At 41.4% G+C, this 11,990-nt stretch overlaps 1 protein-coding gene across 1 annotated transcript in view; it reads left to right on the top strand.

Moving 5' to 3' along the window:
* The window catches only part of itga9 (integrin, alpha 9), a 371,784-nt gene that overhangs the window by 5,264 nt on the left and 354,530 nt on the right, over positions 1-11,990 (top strand). The window contains exon 3 of the mRNA XM_043688825.1: positions 5,877-5,983. Within this exon, the coding sequence (XP_043544760.1) occupies positions 5,877-5,983 (107 nt within the window). The remainder of the gene's footprint in view (positions 1-5,876; positions 5,984-11,990) is intronic.

Raw genomic sequence — 11,990 nt, 5'->3', positions numbered from 1 at the left:
AGTAGTGGAGGTGTGGGGAAGGTCTTGGTGAGGTGCTCATCTCCATTGATAATGTGTTGCAGGTCACGAAGAACATGGCGTAATTTTTCAGCCCCTGGGAAGTACTGAACAACGAAGGGTACCCTGTCAATTGCAGCCCGTGTCTGTCTCCTGAGGAGGTCATTACAGTTCCTTGCTGTGGCACTTTGGAACTGGCGCTCGATGAGTTGAGCATTGAACCCCGTTCTTGTGAGGGCGTCCTTGAGTATTTCCAGGTGTCCGTCACGTTCCTCCTTATCTGAGCAGATCCGGTGTATGCGTAGGGCTTGTCCATAGGGAATGGCTGTTTCAATGTTTTGGGTGGAAGCTGTGGAAGTGTAGCATTGTGAGGTTGTCTGTGGGTTTGCGGTAGAATGTGGTGCTGAGGTGTCCGTCCTTGATGGAGATGCACATGTCCAAGAATGAGACAGACAGTCGAGAGTAGTCCATGGTGAGTTTGATGGTGGGATGAAAATTGTTGATGTCACTGTGTAGTTTTATCAGTGACTCCTCGCCATGGGTCCAGAGGAAGAAAATGTCATCAATGTACCTGGTGTACAATGTCGGTTGGAGATCCTGCATAGAGAAGAAATCTTGTTCGAACCTGTGCATAAAAATGTTGGCATATTGGGGTGCAAATTTGGTCCCCATGGCTGTTCCGTGTGTCTGGATGAAGAATTGGATGTCAAAGGTGATTTAATCAATGAGATCCACCTGGCCCTTGTTCCATTCACGACATAGAGTTACCAGGCTATGTATCTTCTCAAGACAAAAAAAACTGCAGATGCTGGAATCCAGTGCAGGCAAACAAGAGGCTGGAAGAAAACAGCATGCCAGGCAGCATCAGCAGGTGGAGAAGTCAATGTTTCATGTGTAATCTTTCTTCAGGACTAGGATGGGTGTAAGGGGAGTTGCAGTTAAATGGGGGTGGAGAGAGGGACAGAGTGGTGAGGTGGGTGAACACAGGTAGAGGGTACGATCTGGTTGGTTGATGGAAGGAATGAATTCGGTTGGTGGCTGGAAGGTAGGGTTGACGAGAGGAATAGGAAGGAAGGAGGGAGAGGAGCTGCGAAGGGAGTTTATTTGAAATTGGAAGACTCAAGTTGAATCCTCTGGGCTGTAGGCTGCTCAGGTGGAAGATGAGGTATTGTTCCTCCAATTTGCGGTCTGATTCGCTGTGGCAATGGAGGAGGTTGAGGATAGTGAAGTCAGGGAGGGAGTGGGAAGGGGAATTGAAATGGGTGGTGACTTGGGGGGACCAGGCCAGCCCCTATGGGCCTGGTTGAGATGATTGGCAAAACGTGTCTTGAGTTTAATTTGGTCTCCCTGGTGTAGAGAAGACCGCATTGGGAGCACTGGGTAGAGTAAACTAGGTAGAAGAGAGGCAGGTGAACCTCTATCTTACCTGGAAGGACTGTTTGGTGCCCTGGATGGAGGTGAGGGGGCTGTTGTGCTGGCAGGTTTTGCGCCTTTTGTGGTTGCAGGGGAAGGTACCTGGGGGTTCGTGGGGTCATGTTGGTGGGGAGAGTGGTGCAAACCAAGGATTGGTGAAGGGAACGGTCCTTGCAGAAGGCAGAGAGGGGTGGAGAGAGGAAGATCTTTTAGCAACAGTACTTCAATACTGACCCTAGTTCAGTACACGCAGGCACTTGAGCAACTGATGGTCCAATGATTTGGATGACAATATCACACTATTATTTTCAAAATTGAACATTTTCTCTGCATTTTAAAATTTTGATTATCTGTATTTTGTGACATTGGTGATAGTAGTTCTTTCCATCCAGTACTAAGTTCACACAATGAAGCCTATCTTCACAGATCGTACTAAAAAGGAAAAATGACTTAATACATTTAATAAACCCAGGTCACTTATAATAAGCGTTTAATTATTGTCCAGGTATATGAAAACCTTGCTTCTCATATCTAATTCCTTAAGGGAAAGCATTGGTCTTTTTCTCTATTGTGCTCTGAAGAAAATTATGTATCATGTTAGCACGTAAATCCCAAGTCCCTGTAGCTGGTAGAAGCAAATCAATTTGTATATTGTAATCTCCATCTGGGAGGGAGAGAGAGGGAGAGAGAGAGAGAGCGAGGCATAGGGTTAGGGGCATCGTCAAGGGTAAATATAGGGTAAAGGAATGGGTCTGGGTGGGTTACTCTTCGGAGGGTCGGTGTGTGGACTTGTTAGGCCGAAGGGCCTGTTGCTGTACTGTAGGGAACCTAATCTAAAAATATTATATGGATTTTCAGAAATCATTTTGAGAAAGTTCTCCTTGAGACTGTTAGCTAAAGCTTGTGGAATTGAATGGAATTACCAACCTTGTTGAGAAATAGGCTGAACAGCTGGAGCCAGAGAATAGGGATAATGAACCAAAACTGAAAATGTGTTGCTGGAAAAGAAAACTTTATTTGGCAACATATTTGGTGTTCTGCAAAGATTTGCATAGGAGTCTCAACTGTTAAGTGAATGTATTTACAACAAAGGTAATGAGGTGGAAAGCCACATATCCAAAATTGCTGATGACACAAATATCTGTATAGGCAGAATCAAGCCAGAGGACACAGTTTAAAAATAAGGGGTAGGCCATTTAGAACAGAATTGAGGAGAAACTTCTCCACCCAGAGAGTGGTGGGTGTATGGATTGCTCTGCCCCAGAAGGCTGTGGAGGCCAAGTCTGGATACTTTCAAGAAAGAATTGGATAGAGCTCTTTAGGATAGTGGAATCAAGGGTTATGGGGATAAGGCAGGAACAGGATACTGATTGAGGATGATCAGCCATGATCATAATGAATGGTGGTGCTGGCTCAAAGGGCAGAATGGCCTACTCCTGCACCTATTGTCTATTGCCTATAATTATAAACTGTGTTGGTCAAAGCACAAATTTACAGAGATGTTAGTACAAAAGTGATTGGGCAAAACTGTGCTGAATAGATCTGTAGACATTGGACCTAAAAAGGGGAGATTTTTGAAAGCGTGATAAGTTAAAGCAATTCAGTTCCAAAGAAATTTGTAGTTGAGATCCAGGTTAATAAATAATTAAATGCCATGAGCAGATACAGAAAATAATCGATGAAAACTAATGTTTGCCTTTAAATCTAGAGGACTAGAATTTTCTAAAGATTCAATCATGGAACGTGGACATTGCTGGCTGGCTAGCATTTATTGAGAGAAAGTGAGGACTGCAGATGCTGGAGATGAGAGTCAAAAAGTATGGTGCTTGAACAGCACAGCCATCCAGGCAGCATCCGTGGAAGATGAGAGTCGATGTTTTGAGCATAAGTTCTTCATCAGGAATGTGTCTGCATTTATTGTTCATTCTTAGTTGCCGTTGAGAAAGTGGTGAGCTCTCTTGAATTGCTGCAGTCCATAGTGTGTAGATAGGCCATGATGTTAATCTTTGGCTTCTGGTGATTTCAGGATGATTTTAGAAGATTAACAATTCTATTGTTGGAAATTGACTGACTGTTGTTTTTGTCTACATGACTACATTTATGAAATAAATGAATTGGCTGTGAAGTGCTTGAGGATATTCCAAGGATGTGGAATGCACTTTCTCATTCAAAAGTCTTTGAAGATAGCAGGACAAGTTGAGTTATCTGTTATAATTAAGGAAAAGGATAATAACCACTTGTTTGGCCTTAGCTAGATTATTGTGTGCATTCTAGACACACAAAGAATGCCAAGCCTTTGGAAAAATGCAAAACGGATTTATTAGAATGGGATGAAGTTTGAGGGATGTCAGATGTGTGGAGAGATGAGCATTTTTGATTGCTCTCGTCAGAGCCAGGAAGGTTAAGGAGTTATTTGATTGCGGTGTTCAAAACCATGAATGGTTTGATTGAGTAGATAAGAAGTAGCTTGCAAAGTGGTTTAAAATCAGACTTAAGATAATTTGATAAGGAGCCAAGGCTTGAAAGACTTCCTTTTTAAGTGAGTTATCAAAATCTGGAATGTACTGCCTGAAAGAAAATTCAATAACTTTCAAAAGTGAATTGAATATTGTCATTGACAATCACACGTGAAAAAAATGATTGTCCACCTAGGAAATTCTATGTTAAAGATTATAGGTTCTTACAGTCTTTGCATGGCTGATAAACCCAATGCATCTCTGACTGCACATTTGGCAAGTGTTTCCAGGAGGTGGAATTGGTTGTTGGCCTTGATCATTGGCATTCTTTTCTTCAGTTGCTCTCCATACTTCCTCTTGCTGAAGGGTGTTCTCAAATAATGTGTCCCTCCGAACAGTAGTTTCCTCAAATTCAATTTCTTCTGAATGAGGATCTCACACACATTGACATCTGTGTTTCATTTCCTGGTGGAAGCCTTTGAAACGTTTACTTTGTCCTGTTCTTGTTTGAGTGGGTGAAGAATATTGACTTTGATAATCGGGACTGAGGCATCCTAAGCACATGGCTTGCCCAGCAGAGATGTTTGTGGATGGTCATGGCCTCCCTGCTGATGCTATTGGCTCCTTTAAGGATGCTGATGTTACTAAAAGGAACAAAGGTGGGCGGCACGGTGGCGCAGTGGTTAGCACTGCTGCCTCACAGCGCCAGAGACCCGGGTTCAATTCCCGACTCAGGCGACTGACTGTGTGGAGTTTGCACATTCTCCCCGTGTCTGCGTGGGTTTCCTCCGGGTGCTCCGGTTTCCTCCCACAGTCACAAAGATGGGCGGGTCAGGTGAATTGGCCATGCTAAATTGCCCGTAGTGTTAGGTTAAGGGGTAAATGTAGGGGTATGGGTGGATTGCGCTTCGGCGGGTCGGTGTGGACTTGTTGGGCCGAAGGGCCTGTTTCCACACTGTAAGTAATCTAATCTAATCTAATCTAATCTAAAACCTGTCCTCCTAGCTGATGAGGTGAAGGAGTTACACTTGTAAAGAAAGCATTTCCAAACAGTGGGGAAAGGAGAAGTATGAGAAAGTGAGGACTGCAGATGCTGGAGACCAGAGTCGAAAAGTGTAGTGCTGGAAAAGCGCAGCAGGCCAGGCAGCATCCGAGGAGCAGGAGAATCGGTGCTTCGGGCATAAGCTCTTCTTCAGAAGGGTTTATGCCCGAAATGTCGATCCTCCTGCTCCTCGGATGCTGCCTGGCCTGACGCGCTTTTCCAGCACCACACTGTTCGACTCGGGAAAGGAGAAGTATGGTAATAATTGGATAGCAACCTCAGAGCTGGTACAAGCATAATGGGATAACCAAGCTCCTTTATATGTTGCAAGAGGCTAATTTTATATCAAACCATTCTCTCACATAATATGGCTTTTAGCATTTTTAAATAAAAGTAACCAACACATCTAAATATTTCATTCCTTTTTGCCATAATCCTCAAAAAAATGTTGAATTTTTGATCCTTTCCTCAATCAAGTTATCTGCTCCTTCCATTACCATATACCATTTGAGAATTTATTCCAAGCTTCTTTTCTGTTGGCCATACATTATAAAATGACCCTATGTTGATTTTGTTGTTATGTTATGTTCTATTGTTTTAGTTAACTTGTTAGAAATATCTGATAATTTTTTTCCTCTATTTTCCACTAAATTCCCATTTTGCCATATAATTAAATTGTTCAATTCATGTGTTTGGGAAACAATTTGTTTTCCTGAACAAACGCCATTTTCAATTAGTCAAGTAAATTTTAATCTTTGTGTTAGGGACTAGCAATGTTCATATCATTGTTGAACACTCTTAATGTCACAATCTACATGGAAAGAATGGAGTATTCCATTTGAAGGTTAATAACTTTTGATGCTTCTGGCACGTTTATCCAAGTGTCATTTGTTTGTTTCACAACGTTTTGATTATTTGTCGTTATTGGGACTAACGTGGAGTGTAATAACTGTTCTTGAATTTCTCAGGTAATCAACGAGGAAAGACTTGTGGTAAAACTTGCAGAGAGAACAGAGACAACGAGTGGATGGGTGTGAGTCTGTCTCGACAGGCTGGAGGCAATGGCAGCATCCTGGTAAGCTGATGACCTCTTAGCAACACCTTCCCTTTGTAGACTTGTCCAGTCTACTAAATTCCATGACCCAACTTTGTCGATCTTTTCCCATTGAAGCAGTCTGCTCATCAATCTGCTCAAATATGAATCCAACTGTATGAAATGGTGAGTAGCCATGCTGAGGCTAAACCTCCCGTCCTTCAATCATGAGGAAACTGGTGTTATCAGATGATGAAGACATATCCATTTGGCAATTGAACTTGCTAGCAATTCATTCAGGCCAGCAGTAAAATGTGGATGATGCCTAGACTATTGAATGTCGGTGAGACTTGAGGTCTGGAGACAAACAGGGAACCAACGTTACAAGCTATAGCAGGGCGATTGAGGATTGATCAGCCAGCTGCAACTGATGAGGCCTCTCATCCTTGAGGATAATGACTTTTTAGAGATAAATGCAAGTAGAGTTAAGCAGCTAAAAAAGGGAAGACACTTTGCTTCACGCGGTATGTGTTTCAGGGTGCATAAGCTTATGAAACTGGATTGAGGTTGGAGAGTCAATGAATGTATTGTGTGATCTTTCTTTTAATTATTTGTATTTCAAGGTATTTGGAATCAGATTGATGAAAGATTAATGTCTGTGATAGCGTGGAGTCTCCAAAATGGTACAGCCAAGTAAAAGAACAGTCGGTGGGGATCCTTGATTTAGGAATTATTCAGAGATAAGACAGCAATGTCAGAAATGATTCTAAAGCTCCAGACAAATAAAATTACAACAGAATAAACTACCAAATAGTAAATATAAGGGCAGAAAAAAAGGGCTGGTGAGATGCTGATTGCTGCAAGTAAACTTCTAAATTACACAACAACAGAAATTACTGGAGAAACTCAGCAGTTCCGGCAGAATCTGTGGAGAGAAAGGTTAACATTTCAAGTCCAGTTCAGCATTCGTTGTGTACTGCACTCCTCTGCATTTACCTGCATACCTCAACACTAAAACCAAACTTAATAGACTATTCACTTTGTTATACGGCTTCTCTGTTCAATGAGATAGCTGCTTTCTGTAGATACTGAGCCACTTGAGAGGTGGTAATTTGCTATGTGCAGGTCTTTATTTTTAATAACTCTCTGCAAAGTGAGTGGGGTGTTTAAGGTAGTATCCATGGAGAGAAACAGAGTTCATGTTTCAGGACAAGAACCTTCTGAGTGATGTGGGAGAGTCATTGCCCTGAAACATTAACTTTGTTTCTCACATCAGATGCTGCCTGGTCTGTTGAGCATTTCCAGCTATTTTTGCTCTTATTTCAGATACCCAAGATCTGTAGTATTTTGCTTTTGTATTTGATTTGTATTTACATCTTTAACTGAGAAGTTTATGACTTGCTATATGTTGCATTTCTAACATTATAGGATACTTCATGATATGACAAGTCATAAGTAATTCTAACTTTTAATATTTGTGGGATTGCATACCTTAATTGCAATCATCTTAAAATTGGACATACTAAGCAGAGCCTGAACAGGAGCAATGAATAAAATTGCTTGGGTCCAACACGAAAGAAATGACTTGTCTACACAGGAACCTTGATTACCCGAAGGACACGAGTGGGGAGTAGTTCATTCAGTTAATCGAATTCCGGATAATCGAATGCCAGATAACATCGTTTCACCAGACATTGGGATCTTGCGATTTTGCTGGATAACCCGATATTCAGATAATCGCGTGCTGGATAATCGAGGTTCATCTGTAGTTCAATATCCCAAAGCAGCTTATAGCCAACAAAATACTTTAGAGGTGTAGTCACTAATGCAGAAGCTAGGTGATAGCAATTAGAATCCTTTTGAAATGGATGTTAAGAAAACATATTCAGCACAATACAACAGCGTTGTCATTGAGTCATGCAGCCATTCATACTGGAAAAGAAAGCCAAACCAAACAAAATGATAAATTCTCTCAAGTTGTCATGCAGTTATAAAAATAAACAAATTTCTAATTAGGTCCCCAGTAAAGATGGCTAAATATAGAAACATAGAACCATAGAAAGAAGGAACAGGAGTAGGCCATGCAGCCTTGGAACCGGCTGTGCTGTTCAATATGATTATGGCTAGTCATTCAACTCAGTATTCTGTTCCTGCTTTTCCCCCATACCCTTCATCTCTTTAACTGTAAGAAGTACATGTAACTCTTGAAAACCTTAAATGTTTTGTCCTCAACCTGAGGTAGAGTTCCGCAGGCTTACTGCTCCATGGGTGAAGAAATTTCTTCTCAGCTTGGTCCTAAATGGCTGATATCTTTAAACTTTGACGCCTGGTTCTGGAGTCCTCAATCATCAGGAACATCCTTCCTACATTTAATCTGTCTAGTCCTGTTAGAATTTTACATGATTTTATGAGATCCCCCAACTCAAATGAATATAATGTTACCCACTCCATTCTGTCTCCACACATCAGTTCTGCCATCCTTGGAAGTTGTCTGGTAAATCTGTTGTACTCCCTCCATAGCCAGGACATCTTTGCTCATATACAGAAGCCAAAACTGCACACACATCTCCAGTTATGTTTTCACCAACACCATGTACAATTGCAGTAAGACTGCACCTGCTCCTGCACTCGAATCTTTTCACCATGAAGGCTGACATACCGTTCGCTTTCGTAACTGCCTGCTGCACCTGTATGCTTATTTTCAGCGACTGCTATATGAGAATGTTCAGGTTTCATTGCATCTCCCCTTTCCTAATCTGTTGTCATTCAGATAATCTACTTTCTGTTTTCTTTTGTTGCTACCAAAGTGGATAACTTCACATGTATCCATATAATACTTCATCCGCCATGCAATTGTCCAACTGCACCCTCTCCTACCAAGCTTTGTGACATCTGTAAACTCGGAGATATTACATTTAGTCCCTTACCTAAAACATTAATATATATAGTGAGTAGCTCGGGTCCAAACATTGATCCCTGTGGTACCCATCTAATTTTCTGCTACTCAGAAAAAGCCCTCGAGCCATAGAGATGTGCAGCACAGAAACAAATCCTTCAGTCCAACTCGTCCATGCCAAACAGATATCCTAACCTAATCTAGTCCCACCTGTCAGCACCTGGCCCATATTCCTCTAAACCCTTCCTATGCATATACCCATCCAGATACCTTTTAAATACTGTAATTGTACCAGCCTCCATCACTTCCTCTGGCAACTCATTCCATACATGCACCACCCTCTGTGTGAAAAAGTTGCCCCTTATGTCCCTTTTATAGCTTTCTTCTCTCACTCTAAACCTAAGCCCTCTAGTTCTGGACTCCCTGACCCCAGGAAAAGACCTCATCTGTTTAACCTATCCATGCCCTTCATGATTTTATAAACTTCTGTAAGGTCACCCCTCATCCTCTGCTGCATGGAAAACAGCCCCAGCTTATTCAGCTTCTCCCTATAGCTCAAGCCCTCCAATCCTGGCAACATTCTTGTAAATATTTTCTGAACCCTTTCAAGTTTCACAACAATTTTCTGATAGGAAGAGACCAGAGTTGCAAGCAATATTCCAACAGTGGCCTATCCAATGTCCTGTACAGCCGCAACATGACCTCCCAACTCCTGTACTCAATGCTCTGACCAGTAAAAGAAAGCATACCAAATGGATTATTCACTATTCTATCAACCTGAGACTCTACTTTCAAGGAGCTATGAGCCTGCACTCCAAAGTCTTTGTTCAGCAATACTCTCTCAGACCTTACCATGAAGTGTATAAGTATTGCCCCTGATTTGCTTTTCCAAAATGCAGCACTTCGCATTTATCTAAATTAACCCTCCATCTGCCACTCCTCAGCCCATTTTCCCATCTGATTAAGATCCTGTTGTACTTTCCGCTACACCTCCAATTTTGGTGTCATCTTCAAACTTACTAACTGTACCTCCTATGTTCACATCCAAATCATGTATATAAATGACGAAAAGTAGGGAACCAGCACCGATCGTGTGGCACTCCACCGGTTGCAGGCCTCCAGTCTGAAAAACAACCCTCCACCACCACCCTCTGTCTTCTACCTTTAAGCCAGTTCTGTATCCAAATGGCTAGTTCTTCCTGTATTCAATGAGATCTAACGTTGCTCACCAGTCTTCCATGGGGAACCTTGTTGACGCCTTTCTGAAGGCCATATAGATAAAGTCTACCGCTCTGCCCATATCAATCCATGTTTGTTACTTCTACTCTTTGTTTCCTTTCTGCTAACCAGTTCTCCATCTATGTCACTGCACTATGCCCAAACCCTTGAGTCCATTTATGTCATACTTTAAGAAGTCCTTTAAGTGCCTCTCAAAACTATTATTCAATTTGTGAGCACAGCTCCCTCCTAAAATATGTTTCTGAAACTCAGTGAAGCATTTGTAAAGACCCAACTGTACAAAATAAACTATCACATCTTCAGCCAATCTAACATTTTGTAATTGCAAAATGATGCCCCTTTTTCAGCTTTATCAGTTGTTCTGTCAATTGAAATAATCTAGAGGCAACTGTTTTTAATCTAAGAGAAAGCTTAAAATTAATTTGTTTCAAACTTAAATGATTGTGCATTCTTAAATTACTTCAAAGCTGGATATTAAAGTTCCCAAACATTGCGTATTTCAGTTCTGAATGTGTATTAGTATAGTGCTGAAATGAATTTCAAGGATAGTAGACTTTATTCAATCACTGCAGTAAATACATATCTAACATGTATCACAACATCTAATAATGACATTTGATGCCATAAAACTGGGTGACTCTTAGTTGTCAGAATATTCCAACAGCCTCAGCATGTTTTCCCCAAAGTTCACAAAGTGTAACACACAGTGCATTTTTCAAAGCATTCCAAAAGCTGCTTGATTCCATAAAAGTATCAAAGGACAGGAAAAACAAATTTCCTTTCAGGCAGTCCACAGTGACACAGGCATCAGTGGACATGCGTACACAGTTATGCAATTCCACTGATAATGCAGCTCAATCCTTGATTGATGTCATGGCTAATGTTTTGGGCCTAATTCTCCAAACCATATTGATCTCTGTGCTGCCACGTATCAGTGAACTCATGCAGAATGAATCCTTTCAATATCCTGAAATTACTTTTGTATTAATTTAAGCCTAATTTGCCAAACTCATTTGTGTGATGCTCTTGATCTGATTATGTCATCAACCATATCGCATGTTTGTGAGAGAGAAGAAAATATTTGATTTACTTTCATATTGATTGCAAGCATCCACGGTCACTCCAATGGATCCCCTTCATTCCATTTGTTTACTGAATGCAGCCCATAATAACCAATACAGTGTGAACAAGTAATTAATTTATTGTGATTGACAGTAATGGTAATGGAAATTGGTTAGTGCAGTTTCCCTAATGTATGTGGCCTGTTTAACTGATACATATTACTAAAAGAAGGATTAGGAGGAGACTATGCATAATGTGGTGAATGTCTGAAGACAATATCCAGCTTTTCGTTGAGAAATTTCCATATCATTTGCATCACACAAGTACCAGGTGATGACCATCCCCAACAAGAGAGAATCTAACCATCACCCCTTGACTTTATATGACATTACCTCATTGAATTTCTGACTGTCATTACCTATCATTATCTTTGCCTAGAAACTTAACTGGACTAGTGATTTAATAACTGTAGCTAAAAGATCAGGTCAGGGGTTAGGATTCTGTGGAAAGTAACTCTCCGCAATTCTGGTCATCATCCATAAGGCATGAGTCAGGAGTATAATAGAATTCTGTCCACTGGTCTGGATAGGTATTGCTTCACGATCATGCACAAAACTCAACACTATCCAGGACACGCACATTCATTCTTGCGAGTTGGGCAAACCTGGCTGGACCAGCATTAATTGTTCATCCCTTTATTGCCCTGGGGAAGATGGTGGTCATAGTCATACAGCCGGGAAACTGACCCTTCATTCCAACCAGTCCATGCCGAACATAATCCCCAACTAAACTAGTCCCACCTGCATGCTCCTGGCCCATATCCCTCCAAACTGTTGCTATCCATGTACTTGT

Source organism: Chiloscyllium plagiosum, chromosome 4 (assembly GCF_004010195.1).
Source record: "Chiloscyllium plagiosum isolate BGI_BamShark_2017 chromosome 4, ASM401019v2, whole genome shotgun sequence".
Taxonomy (NCBI): domain Eukaryota; kingdom Metazoa; phylum Chordata; class Chondrichthyes; order Orectolobiformes; family Hemiscylliidae; genus Chiloscyllium; species Chiloscyllium plagiosum.
Note: the sequence above shows the minus strand (reverse complement) of the source record. Positions and strands in the feature narration are given on the sequence as shown.